Raw genomic sequence first — 14,827 nt, 5'->3', positions numbered from 1 at the left:
TTCCAGTCACTGCAGTATGGTGGACTCCTGAACCCTGTTGCTCACATGGATTCTTCCCTCACCTGGCCATTACTGGCCACCAGCATGTGGAAGTCTCAGCCCTCGAAGTCATATAGATGACCTACTGTTTAGGGTCATGTGGATGTTATGGTCATGTACACTGCTCCCACCCACCCCTCCCCATGGCCACAGTGTCAGGCTCATTCCTCTCTGTCACGTGAAGATTGTGAGCTGCCGAACTCTGCAGATGCGTGCGTGGGCAGCCAAGTGGCTCCTATCATCTGGTGGCAGGCAAAGCCTTTGTGGTCCTGTGAGCACCGCAGCTAACCAATGGCTGTTGTACATGTGACTCTTATGGTCACGTGAGATTCCGCACCCTCCCATTCATGTGAAGATTGAGTGCTCCAAATCCCGTCAGAGAGGTGCTTCCGGCTCCACGCCCTGACTCAGGCGGAAGTTTTATTGGACTGCAGCTCCGATCTCAAGCCTTCCGGCAACTTTCATATCCTGCCACGCTGGAAGGAGGTCTGGTACGAGTGGAACCAGCCGGTACTAGAAGTTTACTGAGAATTGGGCTTTAGGGGGTGGCTGAGCAATCTCCAAATAGCAGAGGCTCTGAAGGGGTGGGGTGGGGTGGTGAGGGGGGTGGAGGGGTGGTGATGTGGGGGGGTGGGGGGTGGGGAAGGGTGGGGGCTGCGGAAGGGTCGGGGGTATGGGAGGTTTGGGTGAAGGTAGCGGAGGACTTTCCTAATGTGGCCAAACTTGTGAACACCTGGCAGAGAAACTCGTGTGTGTGTGTGTGTGTGTGTGTGTGCGCGCGCGCGCGCGCATGCGTGCGCACGCGTATGCACCCATGCATCTATGTCTGCCATTCGCCTTGATCCTGGACTCACAGGAGCTGTTGTTGGTAGAGAGTGAAGTGAAGGAGGAGAAAGCACTGGGGCAGAATATGGGGTTGGCGGGATAGGGGTAGGGTTGGTAGTGGGGCGGCGGGAATTCATGAACTTGTAAGTCGTTTCTCCCGGGTAGGGCTGTGGAAGCCTCATGGGATCCCCCCTCTTCCCGCCCCCACACGAAAAACCCTACCCTTGCCAGTCACCCTGCCTGATTCACCGTCCGTGCCAGGTGATTCTGTCCTCTGCCCCTCCTCAGATCATATTGTTATTAAGGACACTCGAGACTTCCTAGATCCCAGTTTGTATAGACGATTCCAGATCCAATCTTAGTTTCTGTCTCTTTTTCCATTATGTAAAGATTCTCTTTGTTTCCATGATTTATTTTTCTACTAAATTTTCTAAACATGGGCTCAGGGGGGTGGGCGAAAGGGAGAGAGGGGAATCGGGAATTTTTTTTAAAGAGAATTTGATATTTCAATAAAAGTGTCCAAGTCGTCATGATGTGAAGATTCGGAATTTACTTGTTATACTTTGTTTGAACTTCACTGGCTTTAAAAAGTACATTTGGGAGTGGGGTGACAATTTTTTGTGTGTGTATGTGCTTAGGATGTCTCAGTGGCTTATAGTAGTATAGCTTGGCACTCTTTTGTTTCTGATTCTTCCCCCATCAACCCCTGGTTTTCTAATGATGGCTTCTTAGGTTCCTTCCTGAAAACTCTCTCCTTTTCTTCCTGTGGAAAAGTATAGTGAACGGATTTAAGTTACAATCATGGGTGATAACATTTGGTATGTCATGAAAGCGGTATTGGGTGAATGAAGTTGAGCAAATAGCAAGATTGTGCTTAATCTTACGGGGTTTTAAATATTGCTTGGCAGATGGTCAGAGAATGTTGTCACTTGTGATATTTGATATTACATGTAGCTTGAATAATCTATTTTTCTCTCATTTCAGCATTTCCAAGTTTGTTCTGTGAGACTCTAGGGTCAGGACAAAGCAACAACAACATGTGCTCTACTCTGAGGAAGTGTGGGACATACAGAACTGAAGGTAAACGAATACTGTAGGAGTTTTTTAGATGATATACTAATATACAACACGAGTCTCAAAGGGAGGGCTACTTTCCCCAACTTGTATGGGAATGGAACATTTTTTTCCACAGAGCATTTGAGGTGCCAGTGTTCTTCAGGAAATATTTGGGGAAACCCGGTTCAGACTACATCTTCTAACACTGTAAAACCTTGTGCCTTTGTTTACTCAGCACAATGGAATGTGGGTTTATAATAGTTGTAATCTATTCTGCTCATTAAGAAATTGATTATTGCTCTTTAATTCATTTTATCTTATGTCATCAGTCAGTCTCTGCTGCTTGAATCTTCCTACTTGTTTACTCTTCAGAGATGCCGCCAAGCATGCGTCTGATACCATGGTGGTGGCAAACAATATGTGCCTAAATGGAAGTCGTTAGGAAATGTTACCTGTGGCAGCAAATAAAGTGCCCCACTCTTGAAAACAAGATACAACTTACCTGTCAGGACAAGCAGATGCAGTACCTATTGTTACTTAATAATTACAACTGCCATAGTTTGAGCCCCTGTCATATGTCAAGCACTGTGATAACCTCAGCCATCATGCAAGTTGCTGCATTTAACCCTCAGGAAAATCTTGAGAGGGTGTTATTTTAATTGACAGATGAGATATATGGGTCAGGAGAGGCTGAGTGTAACGCCGTGCTTATTGGCCACCCCCAGACCTCAGTGGCTTATTTCTCACTCCTGCTGCATGTTTATGGCAGGTGCAGATCCTTCGGGGGATGGTGGATGTAGGGTTCTGAGCGATTCTTATTGGAATGACTCAGAGACCCAAACTAATGGAGCAGCCACCATCTAGAAAAGGGTTACTCACTGCGTCAGAGTGGGAGAGAGCCCTAGAGGGTCTCAAGCCAGCAACCAAAGGTTCTGACCCAGAAATAACCCATGTCACTCATCACTCACAACCCATTGGCCAGAGCTAGTCACATGCACGGCCCTGCCCCAAGGAAGACAGTCGGGTCGGGCAGTCCTACCAGGTGCCTGGTACAGGGGAGAATGTAAACACTTGGTAAATGGCAGCACTGACAACTGCATGAAGGAATCGAAGCTGGGAAGGATTAAGTACTTGCCTAACATCACATCGGCCGTAAGTGACAGAATCAGGATTTGAATCCACCCAGGTATGATTTCTTTTACATCCTTTCTGCTTCTTTCTACGCTGCCTGCTCTTCTCTTAAAGGAAGCTTATAGTAAAAATTCTTTTACATCAATGATGCAATGCCCTCTTCCTTAATCATCTGATAGTTTAATTGAATAGACACGATGGCGCTGGTTAAAAAGACCAACATTGATAAGCCAGAGGTCTTTTCCAAACGAGGGAATGTATTGGATATTTGAATATCCATTGTATTCAGCTATAAAAATAAAACCAGGTGGTAGATGAAAGGACTTTTCATTGATCATTTACTTAATATGGAATAATCTCCATGTCTTTCCATTATGTTAAGGAAAAATGATAAAAAATAGAGCCTACCTTGATGAAACTGAAAACAGATGTGAGAGAGTTGAACAAAATTGCTAGATGTCAGTGTTTCAGAAGCACAGGATAATGATAAAATCTCTGGCCACATGGGCAGAGAAAATTAGCGAGATGGTGCAGGTAAGCCACTTTTGGAATGAAGATAGTGTCACACTTACAGTGACATAAAAGATTGAAAAAGATCACATTATGAAAAAGATGTGAAAATTTGAAAACTTAGATTAAATAGATGAATTCCAGGGGAAAAATATATGTAACTTTCCAAACCCAAAGAATAGAAAACATTGGTTTATTCAGTGTATTCTTGACAAGGCAAAATTACTAGCCAATCTGAATTAGTTACATAAACGCAAATAATGTGAATCAATTAATAGCAAACTAAACCCAACAATGAGTAAAACAGATAATACAGCATAACAAGGTTGTGTTTAATCCCAAGCATGCAAGCTGAGTTTAACATTTTAAGAGATCTGTAATGTAATCTAACACATTAGCTGAATAAAGGGAGGAGGACAGGACAAATACAACAAAAGATCCAGTTAAAAAAAAAGAGTATGCAATAAATTAACCAACCGGGATTGAACAACCACAATAACAATAACTCTCAGCAGATCGGTAATATAGAAAGCTATCTCTTTAAACTGACAATGGGTATCAAAACAATACACCCCATCAGACACCACCCTTAATAGTAAAACATTAGAAGTATTCTCCTTACAATCAGAAAAGGGATAAAGATGACTGGTATGACGAATTCTGTTCAATGTCGTACTGAGTCTAGTGCAGTAAGCCATATATCATACTAGGCAGTGCGGTAAGCTGTCATACATGGATGCCTACGCACACAAATTAATACATGTATAAAAGTGAAAATAAAGCTGTCAATGTGACTATCTTCATATGAAACTCAAGAGAAGCTACAGAAAATTAAAATTAATAATGGAGATCAACAAGTTTGTTGGATATAAGATGAATATACACAAACCATGTTAACAAATAGAAAATACCATCTTTATTGTAAATATACCATTTACAACGGAAAACATGTCTTGGAAATATACGATGAATCTGCTTACTTGGCAACTATTCCAACGCTCTTAAACATTCTTATATGCTTTCCTGTACTGTAGAGACTAGAAAGTTGGAACATGAAAGGAAACATACATGCACATGACCACACACATGTGTGCACACACTCTCGCTCTTTATCTTTCTCTCTCTCTCTGTCTCTCTCTCTCTCTCTCTCACACACGCACACACACGCACACACACACACACACACACACACAAATACACTCTCACACACATACAATTTACCAGAGTCCCTTGCAGTTAGGGTCCCAAATGGGATACCTATTGCATCAAGCATATGTGCCAACATGAGACTCAGAGGTGGAACTGAATAACATGGGAGCCATATGTGGGGTGGACTACCTGTGATGAGGGAGGTCTCCAGTTGTTATGGGGCAGCCATTGCAGAGTTTCTAGAATTCAGTCTCTGTCATGCATGTCAATTAATGGGCAGGCAGCAGTGGTATTTCAGCGGTAGCAGTTCCATAATGTGGGTGGACTTCTCCTGGCTGTGCAGCATCCAGGCCTGCTTTTCTGGCCCTCACAGAGTTTTTGTAAGCTATGTAATATATTTTATTACAGATATCTTGTTTGTATAAAAGAACTAGAGTGAATTCTGGCATAGGCAAGTTGGGACCTTGATTAACACAGTGCTTGGCAGTAAAATTGGTTGCAAGCAAAAGACCTTGAAGGAAATGGGGATCTGGGATAGATTTGGCCCACAGGACATAGTTGCTGACACCCGCTCTAAGCTAATAGACTCATTGGGTCCCCAAAACAGTGCTGAGTGGGAAGTGAGCAGAATGAGGGGGCAGCTATTCCTAGGATCCTCTGGCAAGCATAAGCCAAAAGCTTTAGCACAGTTGTTTTCAACCTTGGTTGCACACTGCAATTCACGTGGAGAGTTAAAAAAAATGTGGTTGCCTGGATCTAACCACGGTTCTGCTTTGACTGTTCTGGGTGTGTCCTGGTGCTAGTGAATTGTCTCAGTGTCCCCAAGTGGCTGTAATGTGTAATCATGGTTGAGAACTGCTTGAACAATTTAAATGATAAGAATGCAAGCCTTTTACAATATGTAATTTAAAAATGTTATAATTGTGGTTTCAGAATGATAATATTACAATAATAATAAATACATAGTTACACTGGAAAATATGAAATAAAGATTCCCATGTAAGAAATCGAGACGATTGTCTTTTTCAAAGAGAAAGGAAATGGGAAAACACAGTGGTAAAGCCGGGGCCACCACAGTTTGTGTCCGGCTTGAAGCTAAACTGCCGGCAAGGCCAGAGCAAGGTACGGATTAAAGCTAATCAGCCCAGGGCTGATTCTGCAGTGGAGCCTCCTCTGCAGAAGACAGTCACAACCCAGGATCAGCATGGAAGGATGGCACAAACTCAACAAATCCAATAATTGGCACTGAGGGAACAGAAAAAATGGAAGAGGCTGAAACAGACATTAAGATAGTATTTTCCCAGAGAGACAAAGGAGTGATAAAGGATGAAATTGTGTCTATTACAAAAGAATAGAAGACTGCCCAAGAAAGATGGCTTTTTGAAGGCAAGGATCTCCTTTCACTTCCTCCTGAAACTTCGTTAAAACAACAACATAAAAGGTGAACAAATTATGGTATATCCATCAAGGGGCTTTTACTCAGCAAGGAAAAGTCAAGAACATGGATGGGTCTCAGAAACAGTATGCCGAGTTAAAGAAGCCAGACCCAAAGGGTACAGCTTGTATGAGTCCATTTGTATGAAATCCTAGAACAGGAAGACGAATCTATAGTAACTGAAAGTATATCAATGTCTGTATGGGGCCAAGGGATGAAGAGGAGATCAACTGGAAACCTTTTGGGGTGTGTTATAGGTTCTATATCTTGATTGAGGTGGTAGCTAGCCCTAATCTCTGAATTTTACATATAAGAAACCTGGGATCAGGAGAAGTTGAATGAGTCGTCAAAAGTGAGGTTAGCATATTAATCGGAGAGAAGATATTCACACCTGATTATCAGTAATAGATGGTTTCCATTATGCTGTATATGGGTCAATAGGAAAAGTGCTTCTCCCCAAGCACTTGACAAAACCCTGACCCAGCCATAAACATCCTCTTATACAAGTATAAAGTGTAGGTGTGAAAGTATAACCATTCTGCATTCCAGCCACCTACTTCTACACATGGTTGACATTCTCACATGTCCCTTTACCCTGACTTGTTTGTGTTTATATTTACAAATGAAAACGTAGTTTTTCATTAATATTTTCTTCTGAGGAATCATACCGTAATATACAGTTTTATAACCTGACTTTGTTTTTCTTTCCCTTTGTATCGTGTGGTGTGACGAGTATTCTGCCTTGCTGCTTATAGTCTGCCACTTAAACCTGAAACATTTCTTGCATAATAATACATTTTTTTCCTCAAAGATTGGAAACGGGGACTTAAGCTCCCTACTGAATCCTTCCACATAACCTGTTTCATGCTCTGAGCTTTCAGTTTTGGTTCCCTTAATCCGTACGTCAGATGATTCCCCACTGGAGCCGGGGCTGCCCTGTTTTACTACTGCCGCTTTGTAAAATACATTAATAGCTGACGTGGCAACCGGATGCCACTCACTCATCTCTTGTCATTTACAGGAGGACTAATAACAACGAATGCAACTAACATGTATTTCTCCCTCGATAAATGCCAGATGTTGTACTAAGTTCTCGACATAGTAGTAGACAGCTTATTTATAGTGCTTGTTAGGTCACGGGCATTTCTCCTGGTGCTTTTCACGTATTTCCATGTGTTAACTCACTTAATTTTTACAGTAGCCCCATGAGGTAGAAACTGTTACTATCTTTGAGTTAGGGGGAAAACAAGCAAAAAGAACTTGAGTCACAGCGAGGTCAGTTACTTGCCTTGGATCGTAGCATTTAGCACCAGGATTGAAATCCTGATGGATCTGACCTCAAATCCTATGCCCATAACCAATAATGTGCGACTCTGTGTCAAGGCTGAAATGAGCGGTACGACAGGGCCCACTCAAAGTCTGCTGGGCAATGATGGGTGTGGTCTCTGGAATGAATGTCCCGACTCCAGCCTTCTGTCCAAGAGAGTCATCATTGCACACTGTTGCCTTGTATCATCTCTCCTTTTTTCGGACTGTGTGGGAACTGTTTCTCTGGTGTCCATCTTGAAGTGAAGTAACAGGGACAGACAAGATGTACATGGACAGGAAGGAAGGAGAGTTTTCAGAGGGGAGCGTATCACCAGGATGAATTCAGTTCCCTGGAAGCGTTTTCAATGTGTGTTTCTTTGTCTTCTCTGTACTCACCCTCTTCTTTCTGACCCACACATCCATCCCTTGGCCTTTTCTTTCACCCTGTGTGTCAGGTACTCATGCCCCTTCCTTGCCATGTCTACTTCATTCCAAGGGCAGTCATTTCTACCTCTCCCCTTGACAATATCAGCCACTCTCTGGTCCCGTCATCCTTGTGTCCCAAAGAACCTGTAAAGCACAGCCCTATAATTATATGTATGTATTTAGACAGAGAGTGATTTATGTAATACATTCAGAAAGTGAAAAGTCTGGATCAAAGTGTAAGAATGACTTTCTGAATGGTTAGGCATATTGCAGAAAATTAGACTCACACACGGTTAGTGGAAGTGTATATTGGTGTAAATATCATTGAAAATCCTTAGGAAAATATCACTTTATGCTTAAAAGTGCTCATGTGCTTCTCCTGGGAAGCTGTAGAGCAGGGACTCAAAATCTTAGACCCACTTTGAAGCCCTGGCTGTGTTCCACTGGGTTTTTTGGCCACCCCCGCTGGAGGTGCTCTGCAACCCTGGTCAACCTGTGGATATTGTTCCGTTAGTTTTGTGTACAGGGAACTTCATTACTTTCTTATTTTAAAACTGTCAGTTCAAATATTAAAACACCGAGAGGTAAAAAAGAAAAAAAAAAAGCACTAAAAAGCATATTCTGAACAAGAAACAAAATTTGGCCATATATAATACATAACACATGAAAAGAAATGTGCAGTGGGATCCAGTGTTGTGTGGCAATGTGTTTACCAACATGATTTGGAGTACGCATATCTGTAACCTAATTGTAGAAGCATGTAATACAAAACACTAACACTTGCTTGCATGGGCAACACGGACACACAGACCACACATTCTTCCCTTCCTCTGAGACAGAGATGATGATGCTTCCTGTCTGTCACAAGGCTGAGTGAACACAACATGCCTTTAGGTCCAGAACATTCTTCCTACAGAGACCAGATGTCCAGAAAGCTCTGTCTGCTGGATTCAGGGAACGCCTCTCCTCATTTCTGTCACCACTATTTGCAAAAGCCTCCTTCTCTGGGATCTTCAAAGCTGCAGTTCTAGCCACAGTCTGCAGGGAGGTACTCAGTTCTATTTCTAAGGATACATTAATGAAAAAATATTAATGTTGCAGAAGAAAAAATTAATTCATTCTAGTTTTGCAGGCAGGTTATGAAATAGTTCTGCAGCCCGAATAGCTCTGGAATAAATATAAATAGAGGTCGGTAGAAATGGTTCAGATGGATGTATTCTCAAAAGTGGTTTTGTTGATGATCTCAAACCTACATCACATGCATTCATTTAACAAATACTAATTAGGTCCTTGTTCTGTGCCAGACACTACCAGCCCAAAGTGACTCCTAATCTGAAAACCCATGGCCCAAACAGATTACACCCATCTGGTCCAAGACAGAGATCTCCACCTTATCCAAGACGCCTGGTTCCCACCCTGACAGGAGTGACTAGCACAAAACATCATCCCTGGCCTGCTCAACAAAAAAATCTGTCGATGAGACTTGAAAGCTTGCCATTTAAGGGAGAACCAGTGCAGTCTCTGGAGGAACACTCAGGGTATAGAGGCAGACCAATATACATGAGGACATAATTCCTGTTCTGCCACTGACTTGGCTGGGAAATGTACCCGACATCTGTGAACCAAATATTCATGATCTGAAAAGGGACTGTGGATAGAATTCTCATGGATTTTCTGTGAGGAGGTCGAGAGAAACCTAGTGAGTCTGCCCAACACTGAGCAAATGTTGGTTGCCACTGGGCAAGGGTTGGTCTTCTTCGTATCCCATTCTTTCCGTGCCATAGCAGGGATGCTGATGCCATGCACTCAGTGGCACGGCAGTGATGTAGGCAGAATTCCAGACTAACATACGAAGTACCAGTAGGAACGCACGTGATGTCATAAAGGTTACTCACTACTATGTCTGTGTGGGAGGATCAGCCAGTACATGGTGGGGCCTGAGCGGAAACCCAGGCGGTCTGGGTGAGAAGTACTAGCTGCTTTATAATACTCTTGAGATCACCTGTAATTCTGGCAGCACAACTGCGAGACAGGGATTGTGCTGAGATGCCAGAGTTCAGCAAGTGGACGTGCGCCTGTGTGTGTTTTTGTCTTCGGCATCTCTCTCTGTCCGGTCCCTCTGTGGCTTTTTATCACATGTGCTCTTGTCCAACACAAGGCCTTGCCTGAGGCTGTAGCTGTAGCTGTTGGCTAGCTCACTTTTACACCTTCTTCCCCTCAGTGACGTTATTTCTGAAGTAATGCGTATTCTCAAAAAATGACTCTGACTCAGGAATACCTGTGCTCCATATATTGACCATGTGCCCTTAACCCTCACTTTAATCTTTGATTTTTTTCCCTTTCATCTATGGACTTTCATGAAAATGAGTTGGTTTCTGGACATCCTCCAAATGTCACCAATAGGGGTCTTTGTTGTTGTTGTTGTTGTTGTTGTTGTTGTTGTTGCTGAGTACTGTTATGGACTCATAGCTTTTTAACATACTGATGGGCTCCAAACCCCGGTTAAAGCATTTTGAGTAAAGGAATGGCAAGATTTGACTTATGCCTTAAAAAGTCACTCTGCCTCCTGTGTTGAAAATAGATGGTAGGGGAGTCAAGGGCCAAAGCAGAAGGACAACTTGGAAGGCAGCATAATCCAGGAGACAGATGTTGGTGACCTGGCCAGGGTAGGTAGCAATGGAGGGGGGTGAGAAGTGGCCAGACTCTGGATATCTTTTAAAGGTGGAGCCAAGAGAAGATACATCCATCCTGATCCGTTGGATGTAGAGTGTGAGAGAAAGAGAGCACTCCAGCCCCACCTCCAAGTTGTAGGGACCAAGCATCAGGAATGTCTGGGTCAGACACTCTGCCCACATTTAATTTCACTTCTAATGGCACACAGGGAAAGTCCCAACAGTCGAGAGGAGCAGGACTGTCCTGACAGTGGGTCACACACGGTGAAAGCGATGACCCCCCTACAGAAGTTCATCTGAGGCCTGGCCATAATCAGTACATTGCAGAGAGGTCAGCAGTGACCGAAATTTTATTCATAAGGGTGCCCTGAGACAAGGTGTACATTTCGAAATTGGTTGAGGTCTGTTTGACGGTCCAGGAGATGGTCTACCTTCGTGAATGCTGCAAGACAGTAGAGGGGAAAAAAAAGCGCTCTGTTTTCATTGATGGGTACAGTGTGTTGGGTACAGTGTTTAATTTATGTCATTTAGATCCTGTTACTGTAGTGGTTTTCAATATCTGCTGATTTTCTTTCTAGTAATTCTGTCACTTGCTTAGGAAGAGTTGTCTCTTGGGCTGAAAGCATTTCGGGCTGGGCAAAAAGAAAGCTTGCTCTGGATATTTCAAACTGAGTATTGTTGAGGGCAAGGCTGGAGGCAGGAGGGCAGCTTGAGAAGCTGTTACATCAGACCCACCTGTCATTAAAGCTTGTACTATACCGGCAAAGAAGTATAACTTGCTGATTGTTCACAGAATGCATTTGGAGATTGGATTTGGGAGGTGTGAGAGAGCTTGTCTCCCAGGTGTTGGTGTGGTTGTTAGGTTAGAGAAGCCTGAGAGAAGGCAAGATTAGGACCCCTTCCAGGGGTGTGACTAGTGTCTAGTCCAACCCATGGACATACGCACCTCTGTTCTTTATAATTCCTGCTCCATTTCTTAAGAGGTTCGACACAGTTGCTTCCTCTCCCAAGATTCCTCCCCTGATTGTGCCACCTGTGAGATAAGGTTGTTGTATCTGGACAGGCAGAGGAGTTTGTTTTCTGGGGCTTGTGTGGCGGGTTGGCACTTTACTTGCCCTACCATGGAGTTAGCTCACGACATGGTACATGGTAAGTGGACCATTGATGTGTCTCAAACGTGTCTTTTTGTTCTCAGTTGCAGAATGCCATGACCATGGTAGCCCTTTTCAAGGAAGAAAGAAAGGTGGGAATTCTTTCCGGGATAATTCTGACAAGAGGAACTGTCATCATGAACATGGTGGGTACGAGCGTCCGTCTTCACACTGCCAGGAGAATGATGGAAGCGTGGAGATGCGGGATGTCCACAAGGACCAACAACTAAGACAGTAAGTGACCAGGCAGCTTGGTTTGCATGTAGCAGCCCCCGGGACTGTGCAACCCTTTCATTCTCTGTGGTCTTCCTTTTCTTCTCTCATTAGAGAGCTGAAGAATGCTGGAAGTGGAATAGTGGCTGAGCAATCCTAATTGTAGCCCTGGCGTCAGTGAGTGGAGCATGTAGAGAAGACGTTCTTAGATTTAATGGATACCCGCCTTCTCTCCTCTTCCCCACAGCACTCCTTATAGCATCCGATGCGACAGAAGAATGAAATGGCATAGTGAAGACGAAATCTGTATTACCACGTGGAGAAATAGAAAACCTCCAGGGAGAAAAATGAGGCAGAACACACAAGATGGATACACAAGGAACTGGTTCAAGGTCACAGTGAGTATCTGGGTGGGGTCTGCATTAGGTAGACTATTCTGGAACCTGATAGAAGGAAGACCACTTAAAACACCCTAAGCTGATTATTCGGAGGAGAGCTTCGGAATGGGGGAACGGGAGTTTAGGGAGTCCATATTTGGCACAAAAATAAGAAATCATGTCAGCGGTCCTTTCTTTAGAGGTCTAAGCTAAGTAGAAGGTCGGAAAAAAAGAAAAAAAAAACAGCTGGTTGGTTCTGTTCTCCATCCTTAGTTCCGTGTTGTCTCTCCCTTCTCTCCTATTTCTTCTTTTTACCTTTAGATTCCTTACGGGATAAAGTATGACAAGTCATGGCTAATGAATTCAATCCAGAGCCACTGCAGTGCCCCCTTCACTCCGGTTGATGTAAGAGAGGATGGTGAAGCCAGTTGAGTGGGCACGGGGGACGAGGAGAGGCCTGGCTCAGCAGGGGCCATTGGCCTCTGATGCTGTTGCTCTTGCCTTCACTCCCTGTAGTTTCACTACATCCGAAATCGGGCATGCTTCTTTGTCCAGGATGCTACTACTGCCTCCGTATTGAAGGATGTCAGTTATAAGATTTGTGATGACGAGAACCGAAAGGTGTGTGTTGAGGGCATTCCCTGTACTTAGTCTCTGGGCAGGAGGACAGGCCAGGGGGCTGGTCGTCCTCTTTGGGATTAGAGGTCCTGGTACTTACCACGCTGCCTCCCTGCAGATATGTATATTTGTCAATCATTCTACTGCGCCCTACTCTGTGAAGAATAAGTTGAAGCCAGGCCAAATGGAGATGCTTAAGGTAATACAGACTCAAGGATCATTGTATGCTCACTTCCTGGACCCACCTCTTCTTCCCCTGGTCCCCTCTTTCCCCGTCACCACCACCACCACCACCACCACCACCACCACCACCACCACCACCACCAGAGCCTCAGAGCCTCTGTCTTCATCTCTATCTCTGCAGCTGACTATGAACAAACGGTACAATGTCTCCCAACAAGCTCTTGATCTCCAGAATCTCCGCTTTGACCCAGGTATGGCTGACAGCAGCAATTCTAAGGCAAGCGGGGGCAGAGCGGTCTGCCTGAGAGGGAGACTTAGGGATGGCAATTTACGGAGCGGTTGGTGCTGGCTCTGGTCCAGCCAGGGCCCTCCCAGCCTTCTGATTCCCTTCTCCTGGCTTCTTCAAGACTTGATGGGCCGTGACATTGATATAATCCTGAATCGAAGAAACTGCATGGCTGCCACCCTGAAGATCATTGAAAGAAATTTCCCTGAGGTGAAGCCTTAGGCCCAGTGCTGGTATTTAGTTAGAGGGGTGGAATAGGTAAGGTGGAGGGCAGATTTGTCTCCGAGGCCCAAGGTAGTAGCCGCCACTCTAACTCTTCTTGACCCAAAGCTATTGTCTTTGAACTTGTGCAACAACAAACTGTACCAGCTGGATGGCCTGTCTGACATTATAGAGAAGGCTCCCAAAGTCAAGACCCTGAACCTCTCCAAAAATAAGGTGAGAAGGGGGAGCCAGATCAACTTTGGATGGAGGGTGGATGGCAGTACACATCAGGATAATGGCAACAGGCAGGCAGAGGTACCTGTGGGTGACTATGAGGGCTGGGGGAATTCGGGACCCACGGTCCCAGGTGTCTCTCTTTCCCTGGCCCTCCTTCTCCAGTTTCCTCCCCATCTTTCTTAGCTGGAGTCGGCATGGGAGTTGGGCAAGGTGAAAGGGCTGAAGCTCGAAGAGCTATGGCTAGAAGGGAACCCCTTGTGCAGCACCTTCTCGGACCAGTCCGCCTATGTAAGGTCAGTGGCAACCCCTATCGCCCTTCCTGGGCACCTTTGCTCCTTGGGTGACTGAGCTGTGTCTGAAAGTGCCCTTCTGCAGGAAGGAGTGGCCTTGGTCCTCTAGGAGGACCACAAACCTCCCCTCCTACACACACACACACACACATACACACACACACACATACACACACACACACTCCTTTCTCTGTGTCACTCACTCATCTGTGCTTAGAGGTCTCCTTTCCTTCCTCTGACATGCTCCCCTTTTCACCTGCTCTGGGGTGCATTTCCTGCCTGTCTCCACCAAGCCTCCTCCAGCGTGCCCTCCGTGAGTGTGCTCCAGGAAGCAGGACTCCCCCACCTCCCCAAGACCAACAGTGTTCAGATGCTGGTGCCCTGGACTGAGAAGAGTCCTTTAGTCCAGGGCCTCATGTGACACAGGCCTTCCTGCCTCCATGCTGAGATGGGGCTTCCCTCCCCTGTCCTGAGAGGCGTTCTCCTTCTCTTGCTCCAAAAAGGTCCCCCCACCTGTCCTGGGCTGGCATGGGGGCTTCCCTGTTTCATACTGAGGGCCGAGGCCCTGGGTGGCTGCTGTCATGCCATCTCTTCCTCTGGCCCAATGCCAGGAGCTGGGCCCTCCTTGGGGAGAAACCTGGGTTTCCTGAGTCAAGGGACCAGAAGCGAGCCACGTTCCTGAGGCAGGAGTGGAAGGCAGAGGGCCGAGGAGGTTGG

The 14,827-nt window shown here is 45.2% G+C and overlaps 1 protein-coding gene across 5 annotated transcripts in view; it reads left to right on the top strand.

The window, feature by feature from the left end:
• Positions 1-14,827, top strand: part of LOC706140 (nuclear RNA export factor 2) — a 71,552-nt gene that overhangs the window by 50,023 nt on the left and 6,702 nt on the right. For 3 of the 5 annotated variants that reach the window (XM_077989216.1, XM_077989217.1, XM_077989219.1), the window contains 10 exons: positions 1,849-1,944; positions 11,747-11,936; positions 12,163-12,313; positions 12,614-12,697; positions 12,809-12,913; positions 13,029-13,109; positions 13,275-13,344; positions 13,501-13,589; positions 13,710-13,817; positions 14,004-14,113. In XM_077989216.1, the coding sequence (XP_077845342.1) occupies positions 1,902-1,944; positions 11,747-11,936; positions 12,163-12,313; positions 12,614-12,697; positions 12,809-12,913; positions 13,029-13,109; positions 13,275-13,344; positions 13,501-13,589; positions 13,710-13,817; positions 14,004-14,113 (1,031 nt within the window). In that variant the 5' untranslated portion in view covers positions 1,849-1,901. Of the gene's footprint in view, positions 1-468; positions 550-1,848; positions 1,945-11,746; positions 11,937-12,162; positions 12,314-12,613; positions 12,698-12,808; positions 12,914-13,028; positions 13,110-13,274; positions 13,345-13,500; positions 13,590-13,709; positions 13,818-14,003; positions 14,114-14,827 lie in introns of those variants that run through there. The other 2 variants (XM_077989220.1, XM_077989218.1) reach the window with 2 other exon arrangements.

Source organism: Macaca mulatta, chromosome X (genome assembly GCF_049350105.2).
Source record: "Macaca mulatta isolate MMU2019108-1 chromosome X, T2T-MMU8v2.0, whole genome shotgun sequence".
Lineage (NCBI taxonomy): Eukaryota > Metazoa > Chordata > Mammalia > Primates > Cercopithecidae > Macaca > Macaca mulatta.
Note: the sequence above shows the minus strand (reverse complement) of the source record. Positions and strands in the feature narration are given on the sequence as shown.